Raw genomic sequence first — 25,232 nt, 5'->3', positions numbered from 1 at the left:
CTATTTCTCTAATAAAAGTAATTGCTCCTCTCCAGCAAAAGTATTTCAGAGATGCACACAAATCCCTCCAGCAAAAGTAATTCAGAGATGCACCCCCCCCCCCCCGCAAAAGTAATTCAGAGATGCCTGCCATTTCTGTTAAGTAAAACAGAGATGTTATTTCTCTAAGTATTTGCAAAGAATGCACTAGGCTGCACCTCTTAAGTTTATGCTTCCTAATTTGTAATGACTTCTCAGTATTTACTTTGCAATATTCCTTTTTGTTAGTCTGTTTCATCTGTAAGTTTCATCACAAGTCTGTATTATTTCTAATGTTTGCTGTACTATTTGAAATTATTTGCTTGAATCTTTAACATTTGTATAATTATCATTAATAACCTACTGTAACCTACATTGTTTTGGAGCTTTTCTCCCCAGGATTCCATTGAAAATGGGTTCTTTTTGGCCCAATGGACTATCCTGGTAAACCAACTGCAAATAAAAATAAAAATAAAAAATAAAATAATAAAAGAGATTTTTCCAGTTAGTATTCAAGCTACTGCCATTACACACCATTTCTGTTAAGTAAAAAAGTGATGCCATTTCTCTAATAAAAGTAACCTCCAGCATTCAAGCTACATTTATGTAAAATGCCTGCAGAAGAATTGAAATGCCTCATACACACACTCCCAGACTGCCGTTAAGTAAAAGTAATCTCAATACAAATCGCACATACACTAATGCCTCAGCCTTGTAAAGTAAAAGTAATCTCCTAGCCAGGTTCTGCACATAAGACAATTAAAATGCATTAACAATACATGAGTTTGCCTTACTGAGCCAGGGGAAGAAAGATTGCCTGAATTAAAATGCATTAACAATACACGATTTGCCTTACCAATTGAACAGTAGTCAGTAATTTGAATGAAACGGTCACAATCTATATAATCAAGCTCCCTATATATGCAGTAGCCAAGTAGCATAATTCAAATAATATCACAGTATCTCATTTCTTTTTCTCCTTATGTGCAGCAGCAATTCCGTGTGAAATGAACAGAACACAGAACTAGTTTGACCAACTGCCTCTCTCCCTATATGCAGCAGCAATTCAAATAATATCACCCACGGAAGGCCAAAACAGCAAGCTAAAATCTCAATATCAAAAATTTAATGAAAATTTTTAAAACCACATAAACGGATTCAAAGAAACACTTGTGTTTTCGTCTCTCCTATACAGACTATCTAGAAGAGATGAAAATGTAAATTTTTCATTAAACTTTGGATATCAAGAATTTGGCTTGCTGTTTTGGCCTTCACTGGGGGCTTTCTGCTTTTTATTTGCTGGTTTATTTTGGCGTCTTGAGTTCAGCTGGATTTTGAGAGAGTTTTCAAGTAATATCACAGTATCTCCCTACATGCAGCAGTAAAAAGAATGGAACACAGTACAATAGTGCGACCAACTAGCAGGAATAATATCACAGTCTGTTATGACCAGAAATAAAAGAATAGAGTGAACACAAGCAGCAGTGTCACAGTAATTAAAACATTTATTTCAACTATATGCAATAGCAGTGCGATCAGAATGGAGCATCAACAGTAGTCAGTAATTCAAAACTTGCACGCAACCATAAAGAATGGAAGGGTCCCTTTCTATATAATCAAGCATTCAACACGTCAACATGAAGCTGATGTCTTTTCACATGCCGCTGCATGTGATGACGTCAGTGGAAAACTAAAATAATTAAAAAAAAGCCAGGAAATTCAGGAATAAAGGGGGCCACTCAGGAATCCATGGCACCCCATTATTTAGACCTCAATACTGTTAAATGCTGAGGAATTCGGTACAGTTGAGAGGTATGCAGGGTACATTTAAATCTTCAGAGTGGGTAATTCTGATGCTGTTTGTTTTTCAGATATGCAGAAGGTCTGTCAGAATGGGGTTTGACAATATCTTGTATGCTAGGCATAGATTGCCCCTCAGAGAAGTTTCTTTCATTTTTCCAGTCTTCCCTGAAACAGTATGCCTATAACAACTGCACTGAAGCATTACAATGAGGCCCATTTTTCCATTTGGACTATTTTTCAACATTAACTAGTTGTTCACTGCCTATGTGCATCCTTAGCTTTAAGCATGTTATTCTTGCTGCTTGGCCATTCTGTGCCACAGATTCCTCAATTTGCTACAGTGTATGACAGTTCCAAATGCCACTGCTTTCCACAGTACTGATCATTTAAATTATTGAGTTTGGCTACTTGTACCTTGAATCAATGTGCATTGCATGTTTTTTTTTTTTTTTTTTTTTCTCTATTTATGCTCATTTATTTTTTTTTCTGCAGCATCACTATCAGAATAGTAAGTATCAAAACAGCAGCCACTGTACATTGCACTGTCTGCAGTACCAAATGTTGGGTTCTTATATGCCCCCAGGCTGGTTTCTCTGAAGAAGGATTAAGGCTATTTTGTGGAGGGCTTGCTGGTGGCTTCTGGCTCTGCTTCTGTCGTAGGTGGACTATGATCCTCATTTGGAACTGGCAAGGAGGTGTTCTCCTGGGTAACCCAGTGCAAGGTGTAGCAACACCCCAGCTATCACTTTTAATATTGCACTCACTATATGTCACTCAACAAAATCTTCTCTGATAACACATTTAAAGAAGTAAATAACCGGGACTGAAATGGGCCAGCTGCTTGATAAAAGTATTGGCACCATGGAGCTCATCTTCCTGTGACTGGCAGAGCTCCATAGCTGCCTGACCACTGGCTGAGTAGAGGTAGAGCCAACCCATGATGTCAGCTACCAAGGTGAAGGTCTTCTGGCTGGATTTGGCAAGCTGTCCTAACTCCACCCAATCACTGTCAAGGTGTTCCTCTTTTTTATGAGTGTTAGACCACTATTTTTTTTCTCATCCTCCTCATCACCAAGTTGTTTACCATCTGTCTGAATCTTTCCACTGTTTCTCCCATTTATGTATCAGCACTTCCCCATCAGAGGTTCTGTTTGTGTTCCTACTGATGAACCAACACCCTCCTTCGTAACCACATCCTCTCTATATTTTCATCTTCCTCTACAATTTTTCTAACAAAAAAGGAACATGTCCTGCAAAAAATAATGCCCACCTTTTCCTAGACTCTTACCAGTCCAATCTTTCCTCAATCCTTCTGTGTGTTCCGCTGCTTGGTCTTCCTTATTTCTCCCTGTCCCATTACCCTATTTCATTTCATTCCCATTTATAAGCTAAAATCAGCTGGCACTTTGCTGTATATACCTCAAAACAACAGTCAACTGTGCTTATGTAGCCCATACATGGCACTTCAGTTACCATGTGAAATGGCATTGGTCAACCATGCAACCTGGGTGCAAATATCCCTGGGTCATCTGACCTCTCAAATAATGGTCTATTCATCTGAGCGGTAATTGCCATTTTTATGAATGTACAGCATTATGCAGCACTGTACTAATGTGCACCATCATTATGCAGCACTGTAGTAATGTGCACCATCATTATGCAGCATTGTTTGAATGCACTGCATCATTATGCAGAACTGTACTAATGAGCACCATTATTATGCAGCACTGTACTAATGTGCACCATCATTATGCAGCACTGTATGAATGTACAGCATCATTTTTATGCAGCACTGTACTAAACTGCACCATCATTATGTAGCACTGTACTAATGTGAACCATCATTATGCAGCACTGTTTGAATGCACTGCATCATTATGCAGCACTGTACTAATGTGCACCATCATTATGCAGCACTGTACTAATGTGCACCATCATTATGCAGCACTGTATGAATGTACAGCATCATTATGCAGCACTGTACTAAACTGCACCATCATTATGCAGCACTGTACTAATGTGCACCATCATTATGCAGCACTGTATGAATGTACAGCATCATTATGCAGCACTGTACTAAACTGCACCATCATTATGCAGCACTGTATGAATGTACAGCATCATTATGCAGCACTGTACTAATGTGCACCATCATTATGCAGCACTGTATGAATGTACAGCATCATTATGCAGCACTGTATGAATGTACAGCATCATTATGCAGCACCATCATTATGCAGCACTGTACTAATGTGCAGCATCATTATACAGCACTGTACTAACTTACATCATCATTATGCAGCACTGTATGAATGTACAGCATCATTATGCAGCACTGAAGTAACTTGCACCATCATTATGCAGCACTGCACTAATGTGCAGCATCATTATGCAGCACTTTACTAATGTGCAGCATCATTATGCAGCACTGTACTAATGTGCAGCATCGTTATGCAACACTGTACTAATGTTCAGCATCATTATGCAACACTGCATGAATGTGCAGTATCAATATGTAGCACTGTTTCAGGTAGATCCACACTATGTTGGCACTTATACCCCCTTTACCACTAGCATGCCACATTGTACAATTTTAAGAGTGCTATTTATCACAGAGCTATCATGCTAATATTCTTTTTTAAATACCTTACTTATTCAGCCAGATCATCCTTATTTCATTCATAATTCAAAGTTTTCACACAAATATCCTCCGCTTTACTAAATTGTACAGTACATTGGACTATTATATATTTTTTAACATCCCCTTCTTAGTAAGCACAGTAAGCACATTGTTAGGACACTTCCACCTTTTGTATTTCCAAGGCCACTACCACAACCACCACCACCACATTAACAATCACTCAGACACAACACCGCCACAGTAAGAAACACTCACACACAAACACACACATATACACACGTACACACACATACACACACACGCGCACACACACACACACACACACACACACACATATATATAAAGAGAGAGAGAAAGAAAGAAAGAGACAGATGTGAGTATACACCTATTTGTATCCCTCTCTCTCTCTCTCTCTATATATATATATATATATATATATATATATATATATATATATATATATATACAGATATAGATAGATACAGATATAAATAAAACATATATAGATAGATAACTGGATGGCTTTTATAGTATATTGTTTCATTTGTAGCAAACAAACAGTCACTGGAGCCATGAAAATCATATTTTCTTACAATAAATACAGTTCAGAAATGCATCTCAATGCAGTTCATAACAAACTGTTCAGTTTGCAGTCAAAAGAAAATCTCAAGATTCTTGCTCTGCAGTCTTTTTATGATCAAGTCAAAAGCAATAATTATTTAAATTATTATGCATTACTCTGTTTTAATCATGGGTTTATCTCAGTACTTGTCAAAATAAATAAAAAGGACTCTCACCCCCCAAGTTTCTGGTGCCACCCCCCCACCATCCATTATAGTTGCTCTGATGGCCACCCACTGTCACACCCCTCATAACACAACTCTTAAAAAACACTGTCATAAAACCACATGACCCTCTTATTTCACTGCTCTCATAGTCAGTACTATAATATTACTGGAAGTCTTAACTCCCATTTACAACTCCATGTGTGAACACTGCACAGATCTAAACACTAATAGTTTTTTCTTTCCACAACTGACTCTGTTCTATCTCCTTCTTATTTCCTCTTCACCTCCCTCATTTCCTACTACCAATAACAACAATCATCTTCATAAAACACAGAAGCCATCATCATATCACTAGAGGTTATCCCTACTCTCATAACTTTCTCACTGACAGACCACCACCACAATTCTCTTCCCACTAATCAGACCAAACCTATTTCCATAGGGCACCAACTAGCAAGACTCAGACAAGTTTTTCTCTCTTCCTAAAAACACCAAATACCTCATTCAGACTATACTCCATAAACTTTATACTACTTCTTATTGAACCCAATTCAGGTCCAACATCAGAACTATTCCCTTCCTACACAGGCCTGTGCCCTCCTCCATATACCCAGCAAAAGTAACAAGCTAGACCCATAAGTGCTTTTATTTCCCAGCACAACCTAGATATTTTAGAAGTCACAGAATCTTGGGTAAAAAAAGACTTCTCCAAATCCAAACACTTTCTAACCTCCAAGTATGTCAATGATGCCATACCAAGCAAACAAACCAGGAGAGACTCTCAAATTTTTGTACTGATATAACATAAACCTAAAAGTCGTTGTCCAGGGGAAACACTGCTTCAGAGTCTGGTCCCAACCGGATTCTCCCAAAATTTCCATTTCACAAAGGTAGACCATAACTGATCTCTACACCTTCTGCTTCCCTAAATAAATTCAAATCACTCATCACTAACATCCTTAATAACTATCCCAAAAATATTAACATAATAATTCTAGGTGACGTTAATCTTAATTATCTCGGTCTTCTTTCATCTGACATGGGTACTTTCCTAGCAGAACTAAGTGTCCTTCAACTCATAAAAGAACCAACAAGACCTAACCTCAGCTCCTCCAAACACACCAGGCTTGACGTGATTATTACAAAAATACCAAATTCCTTCACCAGCATAAACATTCTGCCACCATCACTAATCAACCACTGTCCAATAACCTTTACAGCTGTCAACTATCCTGTAAAACTACCACCCATATTAAATGCCTTCAGAAACCGGAGTAGCACAAATATACACAAACTCGGAACCTTCTCATAGCCTACAGCTGTAACCATATATTCTCCTTATATGACCCTAATTCTGCAGCTGTAGGTCTAATCAACTATCCACACCAGGTGCAAAACAAATTACTTATGCACATCCTTTTTAAAGTCACCAAAACTGAATGGCTATCAACTGAACTCAAACATCTTTTAACTCTAAGGGATGAAGCATGGCAAAAATGGAAACAGACCCCTACAACTGACAACTGCACCTTTCTTATGGTCTTGACTAACCTAACCAAAAAGTACATCACAATGCCTAGAAGAAATTTCCAAACAAAAAAACAAATTAACCTCTTATATTCCCCCAAAACACTTTTGGAAATAGGTTAACCTACTTACAGGAAGAAAACCTCCTCATGATACCGCATCTACAAACACTATTAAAAAATGGTACTGCAACACTTTTCTTGAAGATTTCCTTAAATAATTTAACAATCTGCTATCAAAAAACTCCACACCTCCCACAGATCAGGCATTGCACACCCCACCACCACTCATCCCCCTCTTCCACTTCAAATGCATACATCCCAGAGAGGTTTCCATTCTACTTTAAAATATTTCCACTGAATCCACTACTGAATTTGGCAACATAAGTCCCTAGTTCATATATCACTGCAGAGGGCATCTATTTCTTCCTCTCACAAACCCATGAAATCTATGTCTCACATAAAAAAATCATGCCACAGATTTGGAAAACTTCTCTAATTAAATCCCACCCAAAGCAAACCAACCCAAAAGATACCTTTCACTTCTATCTCATATCCATCCTCCTATTTATGGGTAAACTTCTTGAAAAGATAGTCTACACAAAACTCACCCTATGTATCCAGCAGTACCACCTGCTCTTCTCCAAGCAACATGGGTTTTATCTTCCCAAAACAAATTAATTAAAACTGATATCAGTCTAGATGTTGCTCCCTGGTTTAAAAACTTTGTTCCTGTTAGACACTTCAGAGTTAAAATAGGATCCTCCCAATCAGAATTTGTTCCTATTACCAAAGGTGTACCACGAGGATCCATTATCTCCCACTTATCATCTATGCTGATGACATGGTCACTCATCGATCAGCTAACTTTTACACTAGCATTAAATGCCAAGTCCAGTCAGACTTACTGTTTAACTATCTTTGGTCCACAAAACCATTCCATACAGGCAACCTTCACCTTCAAATACCTAGAATCAACTTCCATTTCCACATAGAACCAACCCAAAACATACCTTCCACTTCTGTGTTAAATAGATCTCACTGTTTATGGGTAAACCAGGCAAAGATAGCCATTAGAAAAACCATCAAGAAAAACAATGTCACACTTCAGCCTATAACTGACAGCATCTGCTGATTCATTACAAACTCACCTCTCTGTAAGCATCTCTGTATCACTTTGGAAACGATGAATGGCTACTCATAAGGCAAAGGTTCTTTAAACTGCTTTTAGGATCTAACTGTACAAACTATTTCAACTCCATATATTTACTTCTCATGCAGCTAGGCTTCATGAAAAACCACCCCATACAACCCAATATACTACTCACAACTGACAACAAGTCTCATTTCCCCTAGAGCCAAACTCCACAGAACTGCACATGCTTTATTCTCTCAGGCACCCATTCATGGCAGGCTCTCTCCATCGACATTTAGTAATCAACATTTGTTCCAAATTCAGACTGCAAGTCAAAAAAGGACTTCTTCATCCAAACCAAATGCTCCTGCTTCAACACAGGACATATCACCTAACCTGTCTACTTTCCAAGTCTGTTCCCCTCTCTCAAGATTCACTGAAGGTTGATCCACTTTAGAATCTAATGTATATAATGCACATTGCACTCTGCTTGATTGTAGACTGTCCTGTTCTTGTTCAATGGAATGTATATACAGATTTTTTTTTCTGTGTAATTAGTCTGAATTATTTTCTTATTACTTACATTTCTTTACTTTTTGTTTGAGGTTTTTTTTTTTTATATTTCATACAGGCTGAGCCTGAAGTTAGTGTAAACACACACACACACACACACACACACACACACACACACACACACACACACATATATATATATATATATATATATATATATATATATATATAAATATATATATATATATATATATATATATATATATATATATATATATATAAATATATATATATATATATATATATATATATATATATATATATATATATATATATATATATATATATATATATATTTTTTTTTTATTTGTTTATTGACATTTGTTAACCAGGTTAGTCCAGCTGGCCAGGAACCCATTTCAGCGGAGACCCGAGGAGAAAAGTTTCAGTTACAGACAGTTTATAGTATATAAAAAATTCACACTTCCAGGATAGTAAAATTAAAACTACAGAACATCAAGAAATATAGTCTAAGATGCATACACATCATAACAAACAAGTAGCTATGTACAATATATACAAAATATACAGCAAGTTGAGCTATCAATAGCGAGAAGTTGAGTTAGTCAGATAAATCCCTAGTAGGTTAATTAGGGCAGAGACTAATATATATATATATATATATATATATATATATATATATATATATATATATAGATATAGATATATATATATATATATATATATATATATATATATATATATATATATATATATATATACTAATGCATATTTAGATATTGTGGGAATGAAATACAATAGTGTGGTGAAGTTAGGTGGGGTCCTGACAGAGGCAGGTCTTGGTGTTAAGTAGGTGAAGTTTGAGTTCTTTTTAAAAGTGTAATGGATGGGTAATAGAATGCATGTGTGTATAAAGTTTGTTCCAAGCTTGGGCGACAATGTATTTATATAGTAGTTTGCCTACATTTTTCTTTGATTGCTAAATGTCTAGGAGTTGCTGGTTCGAGCTGCAGAAGGTCTGTGAGGGGGTATAGGTGGATACCTGGGAGGAGAGACCTGGGCAGGATAATGATGTGTATAATACAGAGTGTGTTATTTGAAACTGTAATAGAAGGAGTTGTTTCGGGAGTAAAAGGCATTGGAGAGAGTTGAGTGCAAGGCAGTGATGTGAGTTGTAAGGAGAGTTGGTGATAAATCTAGCTATTTTGTGGTATGTTTGTTGGAGTTTGGACAGGATTGTTGACTGAATGCTAGTTAGACCCAGGGCAGCATACAGAAGGGAGGAAAAGAACTTGTGCCAGGGAGAGTATAGCATTAGAAGTTCAAACTTTTCTGTTGCGATAGAGCAAGCCATGTTTCTGGTGAATTATTTTTATTCTTTGGAGTATATGTAACTTAAATTTAAGTTCATCATCAATGATAGCACCAAGGAGCTTTGTATGAGGTTCAGGTTGTATGATGGTGTTATTGGAGGATGTGATAGCAAAGGTAGATTTATGATGAGAGAGAGAATGGGGGAGAAAAAGCAAGAGTTTGTTTCTTGGGGGTTTAACATGAGTAGATTGTCAGACAGACACCTTTCAATGGATAGAAAGGTGTCTTGTGTTAAAGTATAGAGTTCAGAGATCTTACTGGAGAAGGAGATGAGAGTCAAGTCATCTGCATATTGAATTAGGGAGGATTGTTTGCAGGATGTGTGAAGTTCATTAGTGAAGATGTTAAACAAAACGGGTCCAAAGATAGATTCTTGGGGAACACTGCAAGGGACTGGAATGGAGTGTGAACAGGAAGAGAGTCATCTGGCAAATTGTTGCCTACAAGAGATGTAGCTAGAAAACCATGCTAGGGAGGCAGCAGATAGGTTAAGATTAGCTAGTTTAGATAGGAGTATAGGGTGAGATATAGTGTTGAAAGCTTTGGAGAGGTCAGGGAAGAGACAGGATAAGAATTGGTTGTTATCATGGGCCACAGCAGAAGTATGAGTAAATGGTATGAGGGTGGTGGCTGTGTATTGTTTGGCTGGAAGCCATGCTGTGTGGGAGTAAGAAAGTTTTCATTTAGGAGATAGTTAAGAAGCTGTGTATGTATACATTTTTGAGTATTTTAGAGTGAGGGGAAATGATGGCAATAGGTCTATAGTTACATGGGTCAGTAGAGTTCCTCCCTTTGTGCAGGGGGATGATGAATAAGGATTTTCAAATGGAAGGCACTGTAGCTTCTTGAATGGATCCATTGATTAGTAGGGTTATAGGACAGGCTATGGACTCAGCAATGAGTTTGAGGAAGATAGGAGGGAAATTATCTGTGGAGGGAGAGCAGCATCTAAGCTTCAGTAGAAGTGATTTAATATAGGGAGCAGGAACAGGTTGGAAGGAGAAACGCTTTTTTGAGTGAGTTAGAAAGGGTGGGGGGAGTAATTGTGTTGGAATTAGGTTGTATGAATTTTCAGATTGTGTCAATGAAGTGTTTATTGAGGAGTGTAGCAGTTTCTAGAGGAGCATTATTTGGGAAGAGGGAGGGGTTGGAAGAGTGACCGGGACAGAGGATTTTGTTAAGGGTAGACCAGAATTTACATGGTTGGACTTGCTATTGATTTGAGGTGAGTTATAGTAGGACTTTTTGTAATTTTTGGTTTGTTTTTTTAACAAGATTTTGCAGTTCTTTGTATTTTTGTAGCAGGGGTAGTTATTTTGTTTTAACCAAGGTTTTCCAAGCACTATTTTGTTTCAGTATACGAGATCTGGTGTCCTTAGAGAGCCAGGGAAATAATTAGATTTGATTCTAATTCTCTTGGAGGGGGCAAGAGAGTTAAGAGAGTCTACGAAAATGCTATTAAATTTAATCACTGCATCAACAAGGGGGATCTGCCTGAGGATAGACAGGTCAATAATAGACAATATGGAGTTAAATTGGGTGATATGAAAGTTAGTGCATTTTTGATAGTCTCTATAAAAGTGTGATTTGGGTAATTGGGCAGAGTGTTTTAGGATGGAGGCAGTACGATGGTCACTTAAGGAGTCTGATAGGTTAATTGGGCTGTGGTGGAGGTTGGGGGAGTTAGTGAGGATCCAGTCAATAGTGGAGCTAGAAGAAGAGGTGTTGTGCAATTGGTTGGGGGATGTTTTCAGTTGATGGAATCCCTGTAAGCTGATACTAATTTGTGGAGAGTCAGTTGTAAGTTTGGACCAGTCGATGTTGACATCTCCAAGGATGAGGGTTTCATAGTGTATGATGTGGGAAAACCAGGCTAGGATATTTTCTAGGGTTAGGATATTATTACCAGGGGATATATATATATATATATATATATATATATATATATATATATATATATATATATATATATATATATATATATGTATATTATAAGCAATGGCAAATTTCTTGGATGGGTTAAAGTGGCAATTTAGGATGATTAGTTCAGCTGGGTGGAAATCACAGATTGGGATGGTGATAGGTGACAGATTTATGGCATCAGAGTAGAGTATAGTGACACCACCTCCTTTTTTAGTGAATCTATCATAGTTGGGAGTATTTTGTTGTTTGTGATATGGGGTTTTGCCAAGTTTTGGATAAGGTTTAAAATGTGAGGGGAAGTATGGCTATCCAGGTGAGTAGATCAGTGATTTTGTTAATGAGACTTTGAATATTTAAAAAATATATAGCTAGGTGTTTGTGCAATGAAGTGTGTTTCCTGAGGGGATGGGGGTGATCTGCATGATGGGGAGAGGGGGAGATGGAGGAAGGCTTGTGAGGTATGTGACTGTGAGGGGGGGCTGGATTAGGGTGGATGTCTCCAGGGAGGAGTATCTTACCAACAACAAATGGAAGAGGAGTTAGCAATACGTTTCTGTTGTATCATTTAGATTTAGATTTACAGGAGAGGGGATAGTCCTATATTAAGGTTAGTTTATGAAAGCAGTTAATTGAGAAGTTGAAGAGAGATGGGGAGATGATTAAGGAGTGACAGGTATGAATAGTTTTATGAATGCATGAGATAGGAGAGAATATGTAAGGATGGGAAAGCTTAGTGTGAAAGGAAGTTAGAACCGAGAGAAGTATAAGAAGTGGAATGGTAAAGAATATATTTTGCATTTTAGTGTGTGTAGAGAGTAATTGTGGAATGGGTGGAGGAGGACATGCTGAAAGATAGGAAGTGATGTAGTTGATTATGATAGTGTAAGTTAGGGAGTGGTTACTGACTGGTAGAGGGTTGTGAGTGGTTGAATCAGACAGAAAGGGGAGGGATTGGATAGGATAAAAGTAACTGAAGTGGGGGTGGGTGGGAATGGGGGTAGAGTAGGGGAGCGGAGTGAGCCTAAGCGTGGCTAAATCCATGGAGAAATCAAAAGAGACTGCAATTACATTTGGCAGAAGTGGGAGCAGGAGAGGCAGAAGGAGGTATGGCAACTCACAGATGTTATTCTCAGTAATTCTGTAGGAAAGGCAGTTGCAGGACAGAGTGCAGAAGCAGATGGTAGACAGTAGAAAAGAGAAATGCAGGAATGTCAGTCCAGAGTAGTAGAAACAGAGATGGGCAGGGGGCACAGCAGACATGGAGCTTTGAAATGAGTAGGTAGATAAAGATAGGAGATGGGGAGAACAGGGTAGATGGGGAACAAGAAGTGGCCCGAGATATGCAAGAAGCAGCTAACAGAGGAGCAACAGTATGGGTCTTAGCTTAGCAAGTGAATTTAGCAGGACATATTTTATGTGCACTCAAAATGGAGAGAGTTACCAATGAAGGGACTTGACTGCAGGTAGTTCCAGGCAGGGATGGTCTGTGGGCTTGCAGATGTGGATATTGGTAAACTAGAAAAAAGAGAGAAGAGAGAGGAGAGGAGTTAGGAAAAAAGAGGAACCAAAGTAACAGTGAAAAAGATGGAAGCATGGTAGTGTGTATGAAGGGGGCAGTATGAAAGGGAGAGTAGGGTATGAAACAATGGGTGCTGGTGAGAGCTACTTGAGACAGTGGTTTGGGATATGAGTAAAATAATGGAGGGCCTCAGAATAGTGTGAGTGCATGGGAATGGAGGCAGGTAGGAGAAAGAGGTTGAAAATGAAGAATGGAAGTGTGAAGGGAGGCATTGGTACACCAGTGATTGCAGAATACAAGGTATATCAATGAATTCAGAGCAGCAATACATTTGAATGTGAGTGAAACAGTAAGAAAAGCGGCACAAAATATTATAAGCAGGAATAACTCTATGAACAGTATAACAATGAATTCAGAACAGCAATACAATTGAATGTTTTGAAACAGTAAGAAAAGCAGCACAAATGATATAAGCAGAAATAACTCTATGAACAGTTGATAGTCACCAGTATGGCAATAAGCAACATAAAAGTGAAATAATTATATTACACATTGCAAATGCAGTAAAAATCCAGCCATCATAGCATATACTTTCACAATATAAAAACTTTGCTGATAAGTAAAGTATGTACATAGCAGTACACTGGAGATGTTGCATAACCAAAAAGTTACAGTGCTCAGTTGTAATGTAAAAGTGTAACAGGAAGGGTAAAGACAACCCAGCAGACTAAATGCAGCCTAATATAAAATGCATTCTAGTAGACACTAGTAATATCATGTGAAAAGTTTATGATTTCTATAATTGTAAGTCTGTTAAACATCAAACTAATTGACTCTATGATAATAACAAGATCAATCTAGAATAATAACAGGCAAAAATGAAACATGTACACTGACAGTAATAGAACAAGGAATATAAACTGCTTAATTGTAGAGCTCCTGTACAGGTTTACATTTTAAACCATTATATATACATATATAGTAGCACTGCCATGGTAAACAAAAATAAAATAAATATACACATATATGTATATGTATATCTATATATCTATATCTATCTATCTATCTATCTATCTATCTATCTATCTATCTATATGCATACATACACACACACACACACACACACACACACACACACACACACACACACACACACACACACACACACACACACACATATATATATGTATACAAACACACACACATACACACACACACACCTATACATATATATGCATATGTATATATGTATATATATATATATATATATATATATATATATATATATATATATATATATATATATATATATAACATGAAAGAGAGAGATTTACATGTATGTATTGTGAAGCCCGTGCCCTGGCCCAGGAATCAAGGAGCCTCAATCCTCACCACTAACAACAGAGAGGGCATCTCACATAAGAAGAAAGGATAACAAATACACACAGTAAAGTACAATTTCCCTTAAGTGCACACAGAGATCACAGTCAGTCTGGGGCTGGTTGCTCCCCTGCTTTCCAGGTTCCCAATAAGACTCCCCACTGGCACAGCTATAGGGTCCAGATCTCAGCCTAGCTGGCAAGCTAACCTGCAGTACCGTCTCTGTCCAACCAGTGCTCTGTGTCCCTGCACAAGTAGCTGATACACACACACGCACACATACACACACACACACAAACACACACACACACACACACACACACACACACACAAACACACTTAGAGATACGTATTAATACAGCTACACACTCCTGGGAAAGGCTGACAGAGATTCTCCATCTGTGCCCCTATACCCAGACCATACGGTAGTAATTACTACCACCACCAACTAATAATTATCAGCTACCCAAAGGCCCTTAAAAGGGTACCCAAATATTACTGTGCAATATTATTATCCAATTGGTAGTATAGCCCAGGGCTAAAGCTATAGGAGTAGTTTAAGCAGTAAACTCTATAAATATGCAATGTACTCTAGAGCTTATCTTATCCCTACACAAACCAGCCGCAGTTGAAAATAGTTTAAAATATTTAATAATAAATAATAAAGACACAAGACAATATTACTACATCACAGTGCTATCCAAGAGTTCAGAGATCACATAGAAACTTAAAATAATTCAATAGGAATGTTCTGATATAACAGAAAAACACTTAGTCTAATCTTTATAATTCTAGCTATTTCTACAAGAAAACATACTTCTAAGATAACTTACTTAAGACAACAGGCAGAGTGCTGATGAGATGGATGTCAAGACAAAAATGCTTAATAATCTCTGGTTTTCACTGTGTAAATTGCTATTGCAGTTCTGATAAAACATTACATCAGCATTTTACACTTCCTGGAGTTCCCAGGCTGACACATTAACTACATTTACATTTTTAATATACCCCTTTTGTTATCTTGCAGCTGGTCAGGGACAGAGCAATAAAAGTACATCTGCATGTTTAAGTCTAGCAATTTAACTCTTGGTTAAAACAATAGAAAGAATTTCTTCATCTAGACTATTTGTGTACGCTCAGAATGTTTTGTTTCTGTTTACATTTTCGTTATTTCGACTGACAAATATTTTGCCATTCGAGCTAGTGATAGTAAACCATATATATATATATATATATATATATATATATATATATATATATATATATGTGTGTGTGTGTGTGTGTGTGTGTGTGTGTGTGTGTGTGTGTGTGTGTGTGTGTGTGTGTGTGTGTGTGTGTGTGTGTATACATACATATATGCATGTACTTCAGAAGACTGAAAACCCAAAAGACTGAATCCCAAAATCCTGATCCTGAAAACGTAAAATACTGAAGGATGGAATTTGCCCCTTCTCCACTGTTGTATGATCTTGATATATATATAATGTGCAGGGGGTGTGGGGGGCTTGACCCCTGCATTAAAAATGTTTTCAGTATTTTGATTTTTCAGTATTTTGGGATTCAATCTTTTGGTTTGTCAGTCTTCTGAAGCAGACCTGAATATATATATATATATATATATATATATATATATATATATATATATATAAACAGTACAGTAGCATTCCTTATTGTTATTCAGACACATAAGAAGGGATTAAAAAACAAGTAGTTTATCCTATCAAGGGCCAGCTGCCTTCCCTCAAATGGTACCCTCTGGATTTCTTTTCTTTTCTTTTCCCTTTTGGTTTATAGAACTTTCCTGCTAGAGTTCTCTCAGGGCCTTTTTTCAGATCCAAAGATTATGAATCTGATGCAAAGGTCATGAATCTGCTCTGTGTCAGGGCATTGAGCTTTAAGTACCCTTGTCTGCTGCTATCCTTCATTAAGTCTAACCTTCCTGCCTGCTTTTGGGTTAGCATCTTTAAAATGACCCTCCACAGTAATGCAACCTAACTCTTTTGAGCTAGGGCATTTAAACATTCTAGCTATAACCATAACGCACAAACCAATACCTAGATTATCCAGGGCAAAATCACATTCATTTATATTTTGCAATAAATAAGTAACTTACAAACTGCATGATTCTAAAATACTTAACCTCCTGCTTTATTTTAATCTTCCAGTCTTTCTTCATCAAACACACAACACTCAACCACTCAGAGCAAAAAATCTGGACAAAGCCTGAGAGAATGGGGGAACAAAGGCCCAAAATAGAGAAAGATTTTAAATATAGAGCTTATAAACTTAGAAAGTTGCTAGAATTACAGGATCTGTCTTAGCATGCAATTTTTTGAAGGATAAGAAGTCTTAAGCATAAATGTGCATCACTTTTTACTGACTTTGATCATTCCAGTGATTTACCAAAAAATCACAAATTTTATGAGGAACAGACCAAAAGTATGAGGCAAAAATCTGGACATTCTGGGAAAAACTGGACAGTTGAGAGGTATGACAAACATTATCTCAGTGTCCTTTACTAAATAACATTTGTGTTTTAGTCTACAGTTAATATTTTTCACTAAAACAACTAAATGACTGAAACAATACAATTATCATTTGAAAAATCTCTGTCAAAAACTACTTTGATTAATAACTTTTCAACATGTCCTACTTTTCCTGTCCATATTTAGTTACAAAATGGCCAAAAATCCATTCATGCAAAAAGTTTACCTCATGCAATCTTTCTCCCTGGAAATTTAGCAAAGCATGCACACTCGAGCCTTAAAACCGTAACAGTTTTTTTTTCAAAAAGTTATTCCTGTAAAGCTTATTGTGTGAGTTTGTAAAACATAAGTATTTAAAATATATTCTCTAAAAGTGAACTCTATTATACTAATATTTCACTTTGGATTTCATACACTGCTTTACAGATTCTGCATTAGGTATTACCATGTCCCTTGTATTATCCAAAGGGTCAAAAGGATCACATCCATGCATGTTTTTTCCCAATACACAGTCTGATTACCTCTTTTCCTTCCATTTGGATATTACAGCCTTTTCAGACTGCTAATGAGAGACACTTGTACAAGCTAAATACATAAAAAAATATTTAGGATCCAAATGGTCCTAAATAAAATATGTTCATTCATTAACCTTTCTGATTGTTAATACCATAATTTCCTCTTATGCCATGAAGTAACACTTTTCCATTAATTGAAATGACAGTGAATCAATTAATAGTGTTTAACTTTTACCCACTTCATATTAACGCACTCACTTCAGCTGTTGAACATTATTTATAAACTCCCCAGCAGTTTGGATATCTTATATTATACAGACTCTGTTTAATCAGATGTTCATCAGAAATAGTATTCCCTTTGGGGGGCGTGGCCAAGGATGAACACAGGATAGCAGCAGATTTCTTCAGCTCCACCAATTTCATTACACTGACAGGAATTAATTACTTAAAAAATTAATTTTTGAAGTAATTTTCTTTCTAAATATGTTTGTTTTATATAGTTCTTGAACTATATCTAAAAAAGAAAGGACATTTTAACAATATTCCTGTCAGAAATCACATTGGAAATTTTCCTGTCAGCTTATCAGTCTGAAATGAGTTCCAGTAAGACAAATTCTCAAGACTCCAGCATCAAGAAAGAACTTCAGTCTCTGATAACTATAATCCAGCAACTTACGGCTAAGATGGATAAAATGGATACTAAAATTGATACCTTCATAGAAAAAACTACAAAGCAAATAGACTTGTTACATATAGACCTGCAACAACCGAAGATCCAGATGACAGGCATAGAAGAAGCTGAGAATGACATGGGAAATAGAATCCAAGAAGAGGAAATCAACATTGAGTTTCTGCTGAAACAAAATACACATTTACAAACAAAGCTGGATGACTTGGAAAATAGATCTAGGCGCAATAACATTAGGATTTTTGGACTGCCAGAAAATATTGAAGGTAACAATATTACTTCTTTTTTAACAACATGGCTCCCTAAAACTTTAGACTTACCAGAAGCATTCTCTTTTGGTATCGAAAGAGCACATAGATCTATAGCTAATACTAACTCTAACAAAAACTATCCTAGATCAGTTATAGTTAAATTTCTATCATCTTTTGATAAAGAGATGGTTCTTAAATCTGCTTGGGCTAAAGCTCCTGTTAAGATTAATGAGACAACTGTGCGTTTTGACAATGACTATTCTTCCTTGGTAATAGCTAAAAGAAATGTTTTTCTGCCACTAATAAGGGAGCTTAAAAAAGCACAGTTTAAAACATACTTCCTTCCTGATGGTCCTAAAATCTTTGATGACTTAGACTCTGCTTTACTTTTTATCAAAAATAAGATTTTGGATAAAATAGAGGAAATGGAATGGGCTAGTCCTTCATTAAAGAGACTGGCAACTGAAACTTCATGGAAGACTTCAGAGAAGAAGAAGAGACTACAGAACAAATGATTTGTTCTATGTTTTTTTTTTCTTTTTTTCTCTCATCATTTTACTTCGTTATTAATCTTTTTAAATATAGTTCCTGCATTTCCAGAAAGCCACAAATGTTCTGAAAAAAGATTTAATCAAAGTTAGTCTCTGTGTGCAAAGAAATGTTTTGTTTCATAACCAGTCAAAATATCTGAGGAACTAATAACAAGCTATCATTCAATTTGTTTCTCTTTCTGAAAAAGTAAGGTCAGTAATTTGATACATTTTTTTTCTTTTTTTCTCCTTCTCTTCTTTTCTTTGTTTAAATAATGACATTCTATTTAGATTATGTAGTGGGTAAAGGGTGGGGGAGGGCAGGGAGAGAAGAGTAATGAAAATATGATAAATGGAATAATAACATATTTATTCCTTGTAAAAAGTTTATATGATCTTCAAATGCTATTCCTAATTATAATTTCTTGATTATACTGCTTATGCTTGTTTGTAAATAATCTGTCATGCTTTAACTAATAATAATTAGAATTAAATAATAGTAAATAATATGTTTTATTTTTAACTCTATTAATATAAACAGTAAGTAATATTCCATTGTATATACTTCTTATAGCTTTCTCTTACATTTTTTTGTTAATGCTTTGCACTCTTTTATTTTCTACTCTCTTTTTCTTTTTTTTATTCTTTCTCTCTATTTTATTTCTCATATTAATATATAGAAATGCTTTTCAACATATAGACACAGTAAATAATAAGATTTGCATAAAAATTGAGTTGGGACAAAAATATTGAGTTTTATTACTTATTAATAACTTTGGGCTTAATTTCACTTAAATAGAGGCTGTAATAACCTGTAAAATACATCGCAAAGGTTTTGTCATGTTTAGATGCATTTACACTGCTAAATGAATGTTTGTCATTAGTTTTTAACAAGTTTCCCGCCAAAATGTTAAGGGAGACAATCTGGGATGTGGGCTACCTCATGCACAGTGTCCATGAGCTGTTTCAAAAGCTTCAACTCTCAGAATTCTCACAGATAGGCTGAAAGCAGTCAATCTGACCTTTGACCCAGATATCACACTGACACAGCACAGATTCAGGAAGAACACTCTACCAGGAAGTAAAACTGATGCAAATGCGACTATGTGAAGGAAAATGAACTCTTTGACATTTAAATGTGAGTTATTTTATATAATTACTTAAGTATCTATGTTATAATTCATAAAATATGTCAGTTATAATGATTTTAAATGATGCAGTTTCTTGTAGTAAGTAAATGTCTTATTTTAGAAGGCATAGAAAATGAAACATTTATTCAAGTGTTTTTGAAAATCTACTTGACTGCTGCATACTAATCTGTGTTGAAAACTTATGTTCCAAACATATACATTACTATAACTCATTTAATTTATCTGACTGACAAGCATAAATAACTTTATAACTCTATACTGGAAGAAATTGTCATGTGATATATTTTAAAGCAGTATTATAGACATACAAAATACAGATTTTTTTTTACAATAATTCAAGTGTTTCTGAGAACTTGCATAACTATGCAGTATGATTTATAACAATTTCTATAAATATAATATTTTATTCTATTGACAATAATGAGGATGAGTAAAATGCTCATATACAAGCAATTCAAGGTTTTTTTTTGGAAGCGGTTGACTGCATTTACATGACAGAAAATAGATGCATCTTAATATATGTAATGTCTGAACCATATTAGCCAAAGTTTTTGATTTAAATGAATGTTAGAACTTATTTTTACATACTTTGAATAAATTAATATGTAAATATGACTTCCTTTTTTTTTTCTCTCTCTTTCTTTCACTCTCTCTCCCTCTTTCACGTCTTTTATTTCTCTCTCTCCTCTTGGTTCCTAGTATCAAGTTTGTTTGAATGCTATTTGAATACAAGTGTATTATATTACATAGATGTATATAGTAGTATGAATAGTTTAAAAAAAAAAAAAGTTTATTTTAGTTTATATGATGCTGTTTTATCAAATGTGTAGTCTTGTCTTGCTAGATAATTGAATTGAAAGCTGTTAATTTAAGTTAAATATAACCAGTATTAAATTGATAAGGTGGTAGCTGAGGTACTGCTACTTATGGTAGGGGGTTAACTTGAGTGGTATATACTACTCTAAGTTGGAGTTTTTAACTCCAGGCTGGATGCAAGGTTTAATCCTTACATTATTTTCACTTGTTCATTGTTATATGTATATAGTTTTGACATCCACAATATATTTTGTACACTCATTGTCACTACAAACAAAATTGAATCCTATACAAAATCCCATAAGAGATTCAATAAATACAGCTATATTTAAAGGTACACCTAAAGGAGGAGATGTAACATTACTTATGTTGTTATTTCTTATTTTGATCATAAGATTCTTAAGTTTTAAAAATACCAAATGACATCTTTAAAAGGAATTTCTTTAAACATTAATGGATTGAATAATCTGTGTAAAAGGGCAAGCCTAATAAGATACATTAATTTACATAAGGCCAACTTAGCCTTTCTGCAAGAAACCCATCTCTTGAAAAAAGATATTGATAAACTAGTCACAAACAAATATACAGTATTGGTTAGTTCAGAGCACACTCAGAAAAAAAGAGGAGTGGCTATTTTATGGAATAAAAATATGCCCATTCCTCAAACCATTAAGTCTTATCAGGATGACAAAGGAATGTTTTGTATGGTTACAATACAAATTAATGGGAAGACTTACACGTTAATTAATGCATATTGGATACCTGGAATTGGTATTAATACAGTGAAACATCATCTTGAGAAGATCATATCATTCTCTATAGGAGATATTATTTTAGCTGGTGACTTTAATTGTATACTACATGAAAGTGATGCTACCACTATAGGAAAAAGAAGAATTACATCTAATGCAAAACATTTAAATGATTTTGCTAATTCTTATCATTTGAATGATATTAATAATCAGATAGATTCAAAATCATTACCATACACCTTTTTTTCTAACAGATACAAAACTTATTCAAAAATAGATAGGGTCTTTATTTCTAACCAGATGGTAACAGATTTAATTAATTCCAAAATCATTTCATGTCCTATATCTGATCATAATTCAATTGTTTTTGAATTCATGATAAAAATACTCATAATGTTCAGATCAAAAGGATACCAGCATACTTAACTCAACTAAAAGACTATAAAGAATATATACTTTCAGAAGTACAACATTTTCTAGACATAAATAATACTCCTGAAGTCTCCATTGTCTATGTTTGGGATGCCTTAAAATCATATCTATATGGACAAAGTGTAAGATGGTATATTAATAAAAGGAAATCTTGGGATAAGGAATTGTTAGATATTCAAAGTAAATTAGACTCTTATAAACATAATAATAAAGAAAATATTATGGATAAGAAAGTCATTGAAGAAATAAACAAACTAAATAAGAAATACAAAGAAATTTTAACTCATAAAGTTAAAATAACTCTAGAGAAATACAAGTTTTTGTCTTACTCAATAAGCCCCAAATACTTACATAGACTTAAAAATAAAACAAAAAGGTTGAATAAACAAAACCATATCAAAGAAATCTTTTCTCTAAGGAAAAGAAGAATGTTTCTAGTCTACCAGAAATACTAGATGAATTTAGAAATCACTTTCACAATATTAACAATAATAACATTAACATGGAACCTAAAGATAAAATAAAGGAGTTTATAACCACAAACATGAATAAAAAGCAATAAACAACAGATTAAACTATTGGACAAAAGTATTTCATATACAGAGGTTATTACACAAATAAATAAGCTTAAATCAAACAAAGCACCGGGTAATGATGGTATTATACCAGAGATATATAAAATCCTTTCTAAAAGTACATATTCATTAATACATAAGGTTTTATTTTGGCCCAAACTGAGTTAATAACCCCCCATCTTGGCAATATACATTTATTTCGCCAATTTTAAAACCTAATAAAGATCCAACTAGATGTACTTCATATCAGCCCATCTCATTACTTAATGTTGATTATAAAATGTTTATGAGTATTTATGCTGATAGATTGAAGACAATCATTCCTGGCATTATAGATATAGATCAGACAGGCTTCATTGTAAATAGAAATACTTTTGATAATATAAGAAGAACTTTAACATTAATTGATTTTGCAAATAGGAAAAAGATTTAACACTTATTAGTCTTGATATAAGTTCAGCATTTGATTCAGTAAGTTGGGACTATCTGTTTACCTTACTGAAGTGCACAAACTTCTCTGATGCATTTGTAAATCTAATTGAGCATTTATACAAAGGAACGTTGGCTTATATTAAGGTAGGAACATATGTTTCACAAAAAAATACCCATTCTTAAAGGTACAAAACAAGGATGCCCACTTTCTCCACTATTATTCACTTTAGTAATGGAGCCTTGGGCTAATTCGATCAGAAACAGTACTGACATAGAAGGTTTTGAAATAGATGAAAATACAACATCCAAAATTCAACTTTTTGCAGATGATGTTCTAATTACATCAGCAGGATCTAATTCTTCTATGCAGTCTCTATTTGATAAAAATGATGAATTTTAAAAGTATTTCTGGTTTAATATTCAATGAAGAAAAAATTAAAATATTACCTATATATATACACGAAAAAATATTCTCATTAGTGATTTTACTAAATATGTACCCAATTCAGGTCAGATAACTTATTTAGGTATAATACTATCTAAAGATATTAAATCTATTATATATAATAATTATAATACCTGTTTTCTTAATATACAAAATCTTTTTAATACCTGGAATAATATGTTTTTTACTATGGAGGAGAGACTTACAATTATTAAAATGATAATATTCCCCAAGATTTTATACTTAATACAATCAATAATACTTCCACCTACAAAAATAATTATCACGAAACTGAATACACTAATGTTAAATTTCCTATGGGCACCTAATAGACCTAGGATTGCATTAAAGAAACATACTAATAGCTGGTCACAAGGGGGTATGTATTTTCCAGACTTTAATTTATATACTATCTCTTCTATTGTAAAAGTTATTACTTTATTAATAGATCAGTCATATGTCGCAAAATGGAAAGATTATTGGGAGCTAATTAGTATGCACTTCATGAAAATCTCCTTAACACATAAAAATATGATTGTAAATAACTCCATGTTATGGTTACTAAAGGAATTTTGTACTTCACCTATTACACCTAAACATATGGTTTGTTACCCATTAAATATTATTATTAGCTATCGTAACTTTATATTCATGCATATGGAAATAAACACAATTAGATCAAGAATAACTAGAAAAACATCTTATTATATTGTATGGGATAATTTACAAAATTTGTTAAAAAAATCCTAATTTCAATAGCATGGTATTTTAGTTTAATTAATTGATCTGATTGTAGTGGATGTATTTGTAAATACTTCAGTTGTTTTGTTGAATGTTATAATCATATCTATTTTTAATTACTTGTATAAAATTGTTATGATATTTCTCTTGTATGTTAAAACAATAAACCTGTTTTGAAAAAAAAAAAGAAATAGTATTCCCTAAATTTTCTCCAGTAGACAAACTCAGTATGTCAGTCACCTTTCCCAGGTAATAGTTTTAGTTATGATACACAATAATTTTGTTGCCACCATAATGAAAACACAAGTTTTAAGACTCAAAATTTAAATCTTACTAGAATAGCTGTCTTATAATTAAACATACCTTTCCCCAGACTATGTCGCTGCTGTTAGGCCATTTGATAAAGACATTTTGTTTTACTCCATTTGTAAATGCAGGATAAAGATCCGTTTCATTTCCTGCAATTGCTGGATCCTTTAATAAAAATATTTATGTGTCAAACTTCTTCTAGGGCTATTTGTATACACTATAATAATTACACTAAATGCTCTTTTTTTTTTTGACTACATACCAGTATAACAACTACTCGCATTCCTTCACTGTGCATTTTGTCAATGATCTCTGGAAGACGCCTAAACTTTTCACCAAGTGTAAAATCCATCTGACGGTCCATGTAATCGATGTCAGCATACTGGACATCCTGTATTCAAAGATGAAATATTTCAGAGTAAGAACACTATTATTCACAATGTTTTCTACATTCTCCTTAAGGATATA

The 25,232-nt window shown here is 34.6% G+C and overlaps 1 protein-coding gene across 1 annotated transcript in view; it reads right to left on the bottom strand.

Moving 5' to 3' along the window:
* LOC122800743 (maltase-glucoamylase, intestinal-like) overlaps positions 1-25,232 on the bottom strand; it is a 1,506,799-nt gene that overhangs the window by 568,027 nt on the left and 913,540 nt on the right. The window contains exons 32-33 of the mRNA XM_044069982.1: positions 25,027-25,155; positions 24,819-24,929 (exon numbers count right to left, since the gene is read on the bottom strand). Coding sequence (XP_043925917.1) covers positions 24,819-24,929; positions 25,027-25,155 — 240 coding nt within the window. The remainder of the gene's footprint in view (positions 1-24,818; positions 24,930-25,026; positions 25,156-25,232) is intronic.

This window comes from Protopterus annectens, chromosome 4.part1 (assembly GCF_019279795.1).
Source record: "Protopterus annectens isolate FY-2018-M chromosome 4.part1, PAN1.0, whole genome shotgun sequence".
NCBI classification, from domain to species: domain Eukaryota; kingdom Metazoa; phylum Chordata; order Ceratodontiformes; family Protopteridae; genus Protopterus; species Protopterus annectens.
This window is presented reverse-complemented; position numbering and strand designations above follow the sequence as displayed.